We start from the raw sequence: 13689 nt of genomic DNA on the forward strand, positions 1-13689 counted from the left end.
ATCTTTCTCACAAGCTTGCTGTGGGGCTTATTTGGGGTAATGAAGGTGGAAATGTTTGTCAACTTTTGTTTGTGTGTGTGTAGTAAAAATCGCATAATACAAGGTCTACCTTCTTAACAAATCTTTAAGTGTACATACGGTTTTGTTACCTATAATCACAATGGTGTACAGCAGATCTCTAAAACTTATTCATCTTGCATAACTAAAACTTTATACCCATTGAACAGTAACTCGGAAATCTCAACCCCCTCCTGCCAGCCCCTGGCAACCACCATTCTCCTGTCTCCTTCTATGAGTTTGTTTTACATACATCATATAAGTGGAATCATGCAGTATTTGTCCTTCATGTAATGTCCTCCGGGTTCATTGATGTTGTCACATAGGGCAAGATCGCCTTCTTTTTAAAGACTGAACAATATTCACCCGGGACTCCCAGTGACGGGCGTGACCATGCTGATGGCGCTGCTGACCTGATTCCACAGCTGCTAATGACAAATGAGGCCAAAGAACAAACATTGATCTGGTCTCTCCCTTCTATGTCTATCTCCTGTAGATGAACCCAGCCGGTGCTATTTCCATGATGGTGATGGGGTATGTGAGGAGTTTGAACAAAAAACTAGCATCAAAGACTGTGGTGTCTACACGCCCCAGGGGTTCCTGGATCAATGGGCATCCAACGCTTCCGTATCCCATCAAGACCAGCAGTGCCCAGGCTGGGTCATCATCGGCCAACCAGCAGCATCCCAGGTAAGCTCCCAGCCACACGTAACATTTCCTGCAGACATTCTGAATCTCTGCTCTGCCCCTCAAGGTTGCCCATCACAAAGAACAGTGTCATCGGACATGGCCACTTGATCATATCTCTAGCCAAATATAATTTTTTTTAATGCATATATAGGGAATTCTGTAGCAGTCCAGTGGTTAGGACTCCACGCTTTCACTGCCAAGGGTACGAGTTCGATCCCTAGTGCGGGAACTGAGATCCTGTAAGCTGCGCAGCGTGGCCAAAAAAAAAAAAAAAAAAAAAAATGCGTATATAACTTTATCATATTTGTATCAAATATTCCTCCATAGGACTGTACCATTTTATATTCTTATCGGGAATGTATGAAAGTGTTTGTTTCTCTCCAATTTTAACAAGAGTGTATTGTCAACTTTTGGATTTTTACTGTCTCCATAGGTAAGAAAATGTCATCTCACGTTGTTTTAATTTGCATCTCTTTGACTACAGTGAAATTGAGATTCTTTTTGTGTGTATCATGTTCATGTTCCTTTCTTTTTCTATGAGCAGTCTCTTTATCCCATTTTTCTATTGGGACTTCGGTCTTTTTCTTCCTGATGGTTAAAAGTGGTTTATTTACCAGCGAGATGAGCCCTTGTTTGTGACGTATGTTGAAAATATTTTTGCCCAGTCTGCAGTTTTTCTTTTGACTTTGCTTTTAATGCTTTTTTTAAAATTTTTTATAAAGTCATTTTTTTAAAAAAATTGTATTGATATGTAGTTGATTTCCAATGATGTGTTAATTTCTGCTGTACGGCAGAGTGACTCAATTCTACACATATATATTCTTTTTCATAGTATTTTCCATTATGGTTTATCACGGGATATTGAATGTAGTTCCCTGTGCTGTACAGTAGGACCTTGTTGTTTCTCTATTCTATATATACTAGTTTGCATCTGTTAATCCCAAACTCCCAGTCTTTTCCTTTCCTACCCTCCTCCCCCTTGGTATCCACAAGTCTGCTCTTTATGTCTGTGAATCTGTTTCTGTTTCATAGAAGTGATATCATATGGTATTTGTCTTTCTCTTTCTGACTTACTTCACTTAGTATGATAATCCCTAGGTCCATCCATGTTGCTGCAAATGGCCAAATGCAATCCTAAGGTCTCATGAGACCTGTTTGTCAGCAACTGGACATGGAAGGGTTAAGGGCAAGAAACACCAGCATAGTAGGGGTACTGACTGTCTTCCTGTGTCCCTACCTATTGTAAGTTACATTTGGGGAAAGCTCTCCATTTTGGATATACCACTGGAATTCAGTGGGATAAGAACAAATTCTTGGGGTGAGTCTCACTTTCGAGGGGGGCAGAGTGTCAAGTTGTGTGCTCCTTGAGCACTCTCCCGTGAATTAACAGTGCCTTTACCATGAATTTGCTGTGTGGCTTTGGGTTAGTGTTCCCACCTCTCTGGGCCCCATTTTCCCCATCTTTAAGTTAGAGAGTAGTTGAGCTGGATGATCTGCAAGGACCTTCCCAACCCTAAAAAGCTGTGACTCGTTCCTTAGTCCCCAAATGCACTAGTTATGTCCCAAGGTTCTTCCCCAAGGGACCGTCAGGTTAGTTGAGGGAGCAAGAGTGTTGGGGCCACCAGAGCTGATGTGATTCTTGGGATGGCCATACTGTCCCCAGAGCCCCCTTTCCAATTATCCTGCTGAACAAGCACCTGCCTTCTTCCGAGATTCCTGTTTCCCAGAGACACGACTCAGTGCTTCCTACTGCCTGGCCCCTTAGCCATTTCTGAGGCCGGCCTCCCTCCTGGCCTTGCAGATGAGCCATTACTCCTAGCCAGTCCTCTCTAATATTGCTTCCCTGACTCAGGGTCGGTGGGGTAGTTGGGGGGAGGCCTGGTTTCTAGATGAAAGAGAAATGTGACCTTCTGGGGCCCAGTGAAAATAATCTGAAGAGGTACAAAAGGAGTCCAAGCTCACTTACAGTGTTTATTTGATCATTGTTTCATTTATCTGGTTGTGTTTACATGCATTAGATCCTTTATTCATTCATTTGCTTCCGACTGCCCCAAGGAGGATGGAAAGAAATGGAAGCGTGGTATTCCCTGACGTTTCCCATGTGTAGTGCCAGCCGGGTGCATGAGTGAATGAACGAACAAACGAATGAATGAATAAATGAGTGCTTGTGTAGACCTCATCCTGCCCCGTGCCACCTCTGTATTTGCTGTATCCATCTCTGGTTACACCCAGGCTCTGAACTCTAATTACCTGTTTCTGTGTCTGGCTCCCCCTTTAGACTGCTAGTTTTGTGAAAACAGTTTTGAGATTTTATTCACTTTGTTCCCCCATCTTCAAGCACAGGTCTAGATAAGACTAGGAGTTCAGGAGATGTGTATTTAATTGACTGTAGATACACACACACACGCACACACACACACACACACACACACACACGCACATTGCTACCTCTCTCACAGAGTGCCCTGCTTCAGGAGCAGCAGGGCTGGCCAGCAATAGAGCCAGGAATTCCAAATTCAGCACCTCCATCCAGTTCCTAGAAATGTTTAAAAAACATCATTCAAACAAGGGTATTATTAACACACTCAGAATCTCACATGAGCAGGTGTTGAGGTAGCAGCTGTGCTTAAAAACCACCCAAAGTTTATTGCTACTAATGTGAGAAAAGGAGAGAAAGAATTTTCCAGTCTTAGCATTTGAAAAGAGACTTTGTGGGGCAATTATTCCAGTCTCCTAAGGAGGGGGCTGTCAGGAATCATGGGTGATTATCTCTTCCTAAACAAAAATCCAATTAAAAAAAATCATTATAAATACTAGCTCTTCGATCTACAAAGAGGAGATGAGGAAACAAAATCATCCTATTGAATTATTCATTGTAACCAATTTTATTTTAATGAAATCGACTAGGTTCCATTACTCTGGGCTTGGACATAATCTTTGTTACAAGGAGACTTCAGCTGTAACTAAATTTGCCATAATGAGATCAACTCACTGGAGAATACAGGGTCAGGGTAGGGGATGTGTGTGCCGTCTGGGTGCAGGGCTGGGCAGGGCGGCCTGGAGGCCTGCAGGCCTGCGGAACAAAAGTCCCCCCCAGTTCCCTGTCTCAAAGCAAGTGCCTAGAAGTCATTCACACACCGCCCCCATCATGCACAAGCCAACATGTGCGCACACACACACGCAACCTGCATAACTCTGAGTAAAGGCTCTTCCTGGAGTGTAAACATGGCTCCCTTCTGACAACAGAGAAGAGGAAGGAGTCTAACCGTGGCCTTCATTACCCTGTACAGTGATTAGAGGAGGCTGGTGGTTAATTTTCACCCTGTCAGGGCCTCCAGTGAAGAGGTTGACGGCTTGAGAGAGGGAGTTGGGGGGTGTTAGACGCACCGTGTGCCCCTTACCTTCCCTCAACACAATTATACACTCGTCCTTCTCCTCCCTCCTCTCTCTCTCTTTCTGTTTCTTTTACACACATACAGACAGGCACGCACACGCACAAACACAGGAACACCCTACAGGAACAGGCCGTGTAGATGCAGGGGCCCCTATCCAGAGAGTGAGTACCAAAGCACAGGGTGGAGAGTGGGGCAGGGAACCAGTGGTTGTCGAGGTCCACCAGCCACTGTACTGGGCCCTCATACACACTTCATAGCCAACCCCCTCGCCATTCTTCAAGGAAAGAATTATTACCTACCTCTGAGAAACTAAGGGGTGGAGTGTTTTCTCCAGGGTCACACAGCCCATAGTGGAAAATCTGGGATTAAAAGGAGCTCGTGGAAGGTGACATAGGGAGCTTGGGAATATGCCGTCCTGTCCAAGAGCTTCAAGTAACTGGATTCCTGCAGAATATCGCTGTGAATCAAGCAGAAAGAGTCGTGGATGGACAGATCTTTGTGTTGGTGGTACTGTGCACGCTCCATGAAGTGCTTGAATTCTCCTCCTACAGACTTCCCCGGGCACTGCCCACACCTTGAGTTCAGGACGCTCCCTTTCCCTGGCTCAGTGGCCCTGTTCCTGGTAGCCTGGTGTTCGCTACGATGCTCCATCAGGTTGGGGAGTGATGAAATGACCTCAGGTGTGTCCATTTCCTTTTTACAAACCAGTCTCGTCCCACTCTCTGTCTTTCCCTGATGCTGGAAGAATGATAAGTGCAGGTGTTTATTGGAGGTCTGTGCCGAGGCCTGGGCTGGAGCCCGCGGAAGAAACCAAAGTAAAAGACCCAACCCTGACCTTGTTAGCGTGCAAGACTTGAGCGTGAGAATGCTATCGGGAGGAGCAGCCCTGTCAGAGTAAGCGGGCAAGTGATCACTGTGGCGACTGAAGAGACACCTCACTCTTTGTGCTGGATGAGTCTAGAAAATGGTTAAAACTTCCATTTTCATTTTTATGTGAGCCCTCCATTTCTCATAGTTCCCAGTCTCTCTTGTCCATTCTCCTGAAACAAGATTCCCAAATTTGGTTAGAGCCAAGCTCCTCCACCCCGAACATTGAGTCTTATATCCAAATGTTATCAGAGTATCAAAACCTGCCGGCTCTGCACAGTGAGCTGAACATTCTATAATAAGGGACATTCTTTGGGTATTTTGGCCATGCACCTTTCTGGCCCAGCTGGATTTCAAGAGTCCCTGAGACAGAACAGAAATGGAAGCGAGTCGAAAGTACTGAGTTATCTCTCTTCTGGGAACCTCAGCCCGATTGGGTTGAAGTGCTTGCAGAGATCTCGTCTTGTTCTCATTTTGTCTCCACGTCTCACCTTTCTCCGGTGCTTTACACCATAGGCTGCCAAAGTGAGATGCAGATATTCCTTCATGCTGCCCCCACCGCCTGCATTTCCACCCAAGCCCATTTCCTCCGGTCCAAACAGGCCCCTCCCTCCCCCTGCAATGGCCTAGGGGGCATTGGAAGCATGAAGACTGTCAGAATGCACAGTGCTCTCCCAGGGATTACAGACCTTCAGTCAACCAACCAGTGTATTTGCTTGATCCTTTGAGGGTAGCATTTAGACTAAGCATTTCCAGGGCTGTAGCTTAAGGGCCAAAGTTAAGAAAACCTTTCTAAGAATGAGAGCTATCCACAGTGAGATGAAGTGCCTTGTGATACAGTGAGCTCCCCATCACGAGGCACTCAGGCTGAGCTGGTGATTCAAGGAGATTCCTGCATTAGGAGAAGGACAAGGCCTGAGCGTCTCTCCTTGCTTTGTGATTGATTCTGACTTTGTATCCACCAACCCACGGTGAGGCATATCAGTTCTTTTTTTTTTTTTTGTAGTCTCATAAAGTCAGCTTTATTAGTGAATATACAGAGGCAACTCCAGATATCCCATTATTTAGGATGAAGAATATTAGTGGCTTAATCATTCTGGCTTCGCATTTTGTCCTTTTATTATTTTACATCTTTATTGGAGTATAATTGCTTTACAATGATGTGTTAGTTTCTGCTTTATAACAAAGTGCATCAGTTATACATATACATATGTCCCCATATCTCTTCCCTCTTGCGTCTCCCTCCCTCCCACCCTCCCTATCCCACCCCTCCAGACGGTCACAAAGCACCGAGCCGATATCCCTGTGCCATGCGGCTGCTTCCCTCTAGCTATCTACCTTACGTTTGGTAGTGTATATATGTCCATGCCTCTCTCTCGCCCTGTCACAGCTCACCCTTCCCCCTCCCCATATCCTCAAGTCCATTCTCCAGTAGGTCTGTGTCTTTATTCCTGTCTTACCCCTAGGTTCTTCATGACATTTTTTTTCCTTAAATTCCATATATATGTGTTAGCATACGGTATTTGTCTTTCTCTTTCTGATTTACTTCACTCTGTATGACAGACTCTAGGTCCATCCACCTCATTACAAATAGCTCAATTTCGTTTCTTTTCATGGCTGAGTAATATTCCATTGTATATATGTGCCACATCTTCTTTATCCATTCATCCGACGATGGACAGTTAGGTTGCTTCCATCTCCTGGCTATTGTAAATAGAGCTGCGATGAACATTTTGGTACATGACTCTTTTTGAATTATGGTTTTCTCAGGGTATAAGGCATATCAGTTCTTTGCCACCTCACTTTGAGTCACTATTACCTGTTCCTTGGCATGTCCGTAAGATTGTGTGCCTCTATTAAAATGCAAATCATAATTTGTGCAGATGTGGCTTTGCCCTCGTAGCTTTTCCTCTTACTTGGGAATCTTGAGCAAATCACTCCTCCAGGGACCTCAGTTTTCTCCTCTAGAAAGAGGGAATGATAGCCTCTACTTGGTGGGGATTAAGGGAGTAAATGCAGAGAAAACTGTTCTGTTGTTGTTCGTTTTCCACTCATTGGGTAGTGCAAATGTTAATTCCCTCTTCCATTCATGTTAAGCCCGCCGCTGCACACCCTCACACGAGAGCCACCCACGGTGACCCACACAGCACAGAAGCTCAGTCAACATCTGGTTGAGTGAATAAGCACAGTTGCATTAACAAATGCTTCCTGCGTGCTCAGGACTGTACCAGGCATTTTGAGAAACTCCAGAGAAGTGCTGGTCCTTTTGTAGCCCTCAGAGTGCTCACTATTGCATGGGAGAGGTGTGTCCAACTGGAAATAAGCAGCCAGGACCCAAGAGTATGAGATTTAGAGGGAGTTTCCCTGAGGAAGAAACCACACTGCTATCAGCTTACGCAGCCAGCAGGGATGAAAGCCAGCGTGCAGGGATGGAAAAGTCCTTTGCCCACTTTCAGAAGGTCCTGGACAAATTATAAAAATAACATTTACCAAGTTCATCCAGCCTCTGCATCAAATTCCTTGAATCCTACTTAAGCTGCTACAAGAGCAGGAGTCACTGTTCTCACTTTACAGCTTGGGACAGTAAGGCTCAGGGAGCTGAGTGACTGACGGGCTTGGGGGTTCGTACTTCTAAGAGGCAGAGGCAGGACCAGGATTCAGGCCACTGTGTTCATCATAGGAGCCCAGGTGCAGGACGAGGCAGCTCGCGCCTGCTGCCATGGCTGACACAGGGAAACAAGTGAGGAGAGCTGTCTTTTGCGTCTTTTCTTACGTAGCGTGCTTTCAAGGAACACAAGGAAAGTGGGAACCCCCCTCTCCAGGACCCCAAATATTGCCCTACTGTTTCTGCCATGCTTCCTACATCTCTGTCTAAGGGCAGTCGTTCTTTTGGGTTAAGTATCGCCCTCTCCAGAAAGTCATTTAAAAAGCATACGTGAAAATACGGGAGAAACATAGGAAATGTTTTAAGTTGCCAAACCCTGAGTGTAAAAGAAAAAAAGATTTCTTAGATTTTGGATCCAATCCATGTCTGATTACTTCTGGGCTATGGGAGAGAAAATGAAGAAAAGCACAAACAGGACAATTGTAGATGGAAGAAGAAACTTTGCTCCATTTACAGGTTTGTCACAAACCATGTGCTGTACCCAGGAAACCTTGAGATGTCAGTAAGGGAATCGCAAGATGTGTGCATTCCTTGATGGCTCACCTGGAGAGCAGGGACCATTTATCTGTGTCTTCTGCATCCTTGTGTCCAGAGGAAGGGAGTAGAGATCCACCGGGTTCTCTGGACATAAGGGTAAGAAGTCTTTCCACAAGCACCCACAACGCAGTGTAGGAAGTGCTGGGACAGGGGAACCGAGGGGAGAGTGGGGAGATATTTCCATTGGGAGTGATTGCTGAGCTGTGACTGGAAGGTTAAGCTCCAGTAGGGGTAGGAGAGGGGTGTGCAAGGAAGAGCATGTCAGAGAGAGAGAGGCAGACAGAAGGAGACAGACAGACAGACAGACATGCAGACATCCAACAAAAGGCCAATAAGAAATTCAGGGGAAGTCAAGAGAGATGGGCTATGAAAATGATGTGAGGATGTCCTTCAGATGCTTGAAATTTAGCCTTTATCCCGAGTTCGAGGGGGAGCTTCTCAGAGGTTCTAAGCAGGGGGCCAACAGATCAGACGTTCATTTGAGGATGAAGACTGACATCTATGAACACCTCCTGGGTGTCAGACCCTGGACGAGTGGGTCGAAGCACATTTTGAAACTGAGAAGTTTTGCTTCTCGTCTCTCAGAATGAAGAGCTGCCTTCAGTGCGGGAGGTGAAGGATCTCCCCTGTGCCACTCTTTCTTCTACTTCTTTCTTTTCTTGCACCCGCTACTGGTATTGCATTGAAGCAGCCCCACGTGGAAATTTTGCATGGACGAACAATTGTCTGATGCTGTTCAAATGATTATATAGGCGAAGGGCAGGGGGCAATCGTGGTCTCAGCACCCAGTGCTGAGGTCACTGCTGAAACGTGTCCCTTCACCGGCGTGTGCAGGTCTTCTCACTGGTGAAATGGGACAGCATCTGCCGGTGGAGGGAGAGGAGGGAGGCCAAGGGGATGTGCCGAAATGTCAGAGAAGATTCCAAGCAGTTTTCCCAAATACCCAAGGGATCTGCTTTCTTCTGGTGGTTTCTGAATAATTTTTCAAGAGCACATGTGTGAGTCATCTAAGGAGACGGAACAGAAAGTCCCATGGTCTGTTACAGTCTGTCCCATTGGTGTGGGGCACCCAGAAGTCCCTCCGAGACAGCAAAAGCCAGCTCCTGCATCAGAAAGGAGCCCCCTGCACTGGTGGCTGTAACTCCCTGAACTTGTCCTGGAAACGTGGGCTGGGAGGGACTCTAAATCTACCAAAGTGTTCAGGACCCAGCAAAGGACTCTAACAGACTCTCCTCCACCCCGTCGCCTTCTCTGCCTCCTTAACTCCTTCGCTCTTTCGATATTTATTCAAACTTATGAAATGTCAGGTGCTATGACTGGCCCCCCAAAACTTTGAGTGATGAGAGTTTTATAGAAAAAACTGAGATTTAGGATCAGCTCAGCCTGGCTTCCAGTTCTGGGGTCACCAGCTCTGTCACTCTGGGCAAGCCGGTTCTCTTTGCTTCTGCCCAATCTCGTATCTATAAAACAGGGGTGATAGCATCCATATGGCAGATGCTTGTCAAGGATGAGACAGTTGATCCACAAATGTGGTTTTCCTTCTGATGGCAGCTGAAAACTTTTTAAAGAAATGCTTCTTTCTGCCCATGAAGCTTAACAACTGTGGGATCCAATTAGGAACAATTGAGTTTTTTGTTGTTATTTTTAAAGGAACACTCTTTGGGACACAGAAATCTAAGCAGAGAGAGAGACTTTGAAAGTCTCTTGGTCTTACTTCACTTAATTAAGATTTGGCTTTGATTAAATAACTTCCCTAAAGCCCTCCATCCCCTATCTGTTATGAAAGGATTCTGATGTTTGGATTCAAAACCCACTATAATCTTCTTGTGAACCTACTATGTCCAAAGCATCCCTTTCAGCACGGGATTGGGGTTGAGATGAATAATTCAACCGCTGCCCTCACACCGTCTGTAGTGTCCACGGAGGAAAGGGAACACTGGAATAGGTACCTCTAAGAAGAAAAGAAGAACTTGGGCAAACTGCTGTGATACATGGACACATGGAATAACCCTTAGAGGGACGTACACTGAGGGGGACGGGTGTGCGTGAATACAACGGCTGGCGTTTGCAGCAGACATGCATGGGTTATCAGGGAAGGTGCCACATGGAGCAGGGAAGGCTCTCACTTGCCAGTTGACTCTTGTCTTGCAGCCCAGGAACAAGCAAGGCTTTGTGGTTCGGGGCTGCTTCCACTGGCTCTTCACGGAGAGCAGACACAGCTGGGCCAGTTTACTCCACAGCCCCTCTAGGAAGACCCCCCTAGGCCTTTGTGTTCCCTGCTTCTCCAAGCCTGACCCACTCCCATCTCACTGTCTGTATCGTCCGCGTCATCTCTCCCTCCTGATCCATTCAGGACCAGACTCCTGCCTTCCATCCCTGCCATCTACTCAGGCTCCCTCAAGACCCTTCTCCATCCTCGTCTTTCATTTTCTTTTTTTTTCAATTATTGTTGTTGTTTTAAGCAGGGGCACCAGTGTTTAGCCAGCATGGCCTTTGCTGTGTAATTTAGTTTCGTGTGCTGTACCCAAGAAACATGTAAAATATGTAAACAGCGTTCGCTCTCAGAGACTGTGATGCGTGCAGGAAGCAGCAGCCGGTCGAGCTTGCTGAGCCCGCTGCCTCGGCGGTATTGGATTCTGTCCCCAAAACCACATGCTCATTTCTCTAAGTCTGGAAGTAAACTTTCTCAAGCCGGGCCCGAAGGATGGGGTTCCAAGGGGAGTTGGATGTTGGTTGTGCATAGGATTTTGCTTTTGGTGTGTGTGTGTGTGTGTGTTCATTTGTTTGTGTTTGTTCTTCAAGCCCCCTACCCCCCACTCTCCATCCCAACATCCTTACTTTTTAAATTAACCTGCATATGCTATGTATAGAACCAGACCAAGACCAAAAAGGGCTTTCTACCCTCTCCGCCACCCTAGGCACGGATTTCTTAAAACGTACCTAATTCTTCAGCCAGATCTAAGTGCCAGATGCTCCTGGATATACTAGTGCCTGTTCATTTTTCAGGGAGAGGTGGACTGAGAGAGGGAAGTGCAAGACACCCATGCTGAGAGGTATGCTTCTCTGCCAGGGTGGTCCAACAAAGACTTCCCTGGGGCTCCTGCCCACCCCGGAACCCTTTACCCAAACTGGCCCTGTGTGTGCAGCTGGCGGAAGGGGATGCTGGGCCGATGCCTGCATTTCTCTCCATCCTGGGAAAGAGCATGAGTTTGGGAGAGATCTGGTCTGCTGGCAGGATACTGCTCTCAGGAATGCGGATGCTGCTTGGGTGATGCCCAGGTCTGCAACGTAGCCTCCTGGGGCAAGGGGTCCAGGAGGAGAAAAGCAATGCAGAGCAATGTAAGGAAGGAGATAAACCGACATGCATCAGGGACCTATGGTCAGGAGTTTATATTCCAGAGAAGGCAGAACTGTGTCAGTGTTGAGAGCCCGGGCTCCAGCTCAGCTGTCTGATAGGACTTTCAGTGACGATGGAAGTAGTCTATATTGGCACTGTAGCCTCTAGCGACCTATTGTTTTGAGCCCTTGAAATGTGGCTCAGGAAAGTGAGGAACTGAATTTTTAATTTTTTTTTTTTTTTTTTTTTTTGCAGTACGCGGGCCTCTCACTGTTGTGGCCTCTCCCGCTGCGGAGCACAGGCTCCGGACGCACAGGCTCAGCGGCCATGGCTCACGGGCCCAGCCGCTCCGCGGCATGTGGGATCTTCCCGGACCGGGGCACGAACCCGTGTCCCCTGCATCGACAGGCAGACTCTCAACCACTGCGCCATCAGGGAAGACCTGAATTTTTAATTTTAATTAGTTTAAAATTAAATAGCCTCAGGGAGATACTGAGCTACCCTAATGGAGCAGGTCTAGAGTCTATCACATCCCAGTGCTGCCACCTATAGTGAGATCTAGGGCAAGTTACATGGTCTCTCGGCCTCAGTCTCCTCATCTGTAAAATAGGAAAATCAAGTGGCAATTGTGAGTATTCCAGAAAATTGCACGCATAAAACACTTGGAACATTGCTTGGCATATGATAACTGCTATCTACATGTATTCAATTCAGTTATTGCATTAAACATTTATAACCAATCTGTGTAGTAAGAACTGTGTTCCCATTTCACAGATAGGGAAGCAAAGCTCCACACAGGGTCCCCTCCTCCAAGTGGTGGAACAGGAGGAAAGCCAGTGCTTTCAGGCTCCACAGCCCATGCACTTTCCAGGATACACACCACTTTCCCCAAGAATTTTTTTAAATGTGTGGTCATTGCTGTGTGTTCCAAGATGAAGAACAAGGCCTGGCACACAGTAGGCATGCGATAAATACTTACAACTAGGGCTTCCCTGGTGGCGCCGTGGTTGAGAGTCCGCCTGCTGATGCAGGGGACCACGGGTTCGTGCCCCGGTCCGGGAAGATCCCACATGCCGCGGAGCGGCTGGGCCCGTGAGCCATGGCCACTGAGCCTGCACGTCCGGAGCCTGTGCTCCGCAACGGGAGAGGCCACAATAGTGAGAGGCCCACGTACAGCAAAAAAAACAAAACAAACAAACAAAAACCGTACAACTAAATCTGCACTTTGTTCTGTTAACAGCTTTGTACAGAAAATAGGAAACAGCTACTGGAGGCCAGGCCCCAGGAAAAGGCTCTACCCTTTTGCCTCTTATTATTCTGGTCTTAGAGATGTTCTCATGACTAGATTTCTATGGATATTGATGGAAACATAAAGGGCTGTCTGTCTTGCTTGAGAGTGTATGGTTTGCCTTCAGACAGGCCTCCCAGTGAGAGGCCCAGCCAAGGAAGGTGTGAAAGAGCAAGAGAAAGAAGGGAGGAAGGAGAGGTGGGGGAGAAGGGAAGAGGAATACAAAATTAAGGGAACTATACTCAATATTTTGTAATAGCCTATAAGGGAAGAGATTCTGAAAAAAATATATATATATGTACGTATAACGGAATCACTTTGCTGTACACCTGAAACTAACACAACATTATATTAACATCAATTATACTTAAAAATAAACCTATTACAAAGCTACAGTAATCAAAACAGCATGGTATTGGTATAAAGGTAGACAAACAGATCGATGGAACAGAATAGAGAGTCCAGAAAATAGACCTCCTAACATAAAGAAAACTGATTTTGACAAATGGACAAAATATTTGAACAGACACTTCGCTGAAGAAGATGCTCAATATCATTAGTCATGAGAGAAGTAAAAATTAAAACCACAGTGGGATATTGCTATACATCTATTAAAACGGCTAAAATTAAAACAGCTGACCATAACAGCTGACCATATCAAGTGTTGGTTAGGATATGGAGGAACTGGAACTCTCATACACTGCTGGTAGTAATTTACAAAGTACAATAACTTTGGAAAACAATTTGGCAGTGTAATCCAGCCATTGTATTCCTAGGTATTAAAAGAAAACATGTCCATACTAAGGGTCGAGATATATATATATATATATATATATATATATATATATATATA

General features: G+C 46.1%; 1 protein-coding gene across 1 annotated transcript in view; it reads left to right on the plus strand.

The window, feature by feature from the left end:
• Nucleotides 1–13689, plus strand: part of PAPPA (pappalysin 1) — a 253443-nt gene that overhangs the window by 146112 nt on the left and 93642 nt on the right. Inside the window, exon 11 of the mRNA XM_029203474.1 lies at nt 554–747. Within this exon, the coding sequence (XP_029059307.1) occupies nt 554–747 (194 nt within the window). The remainder of the gene's footprint in view (nt 1–553; nt 748–13689) is intronic.

This window comes from Monodon monoceros, unplaced genomic scaffold, assembly GCF_005190385.1.
Source record: "Monodon monoceros isolate NGI ecotype Baffin Bay Population unplaced genomic scaffold, NGI_Narwhal_1 Super_Scaffold_5, whole genome shotgun sequence".
In the NCBI taxonomy this organism is placed as follows: domain Eukaryota; kingdom Metazoa; phylum Chordata; class Mammalia; order Artiodactyla; family Monodontidae; genus Monodon; species Monodon monoceros.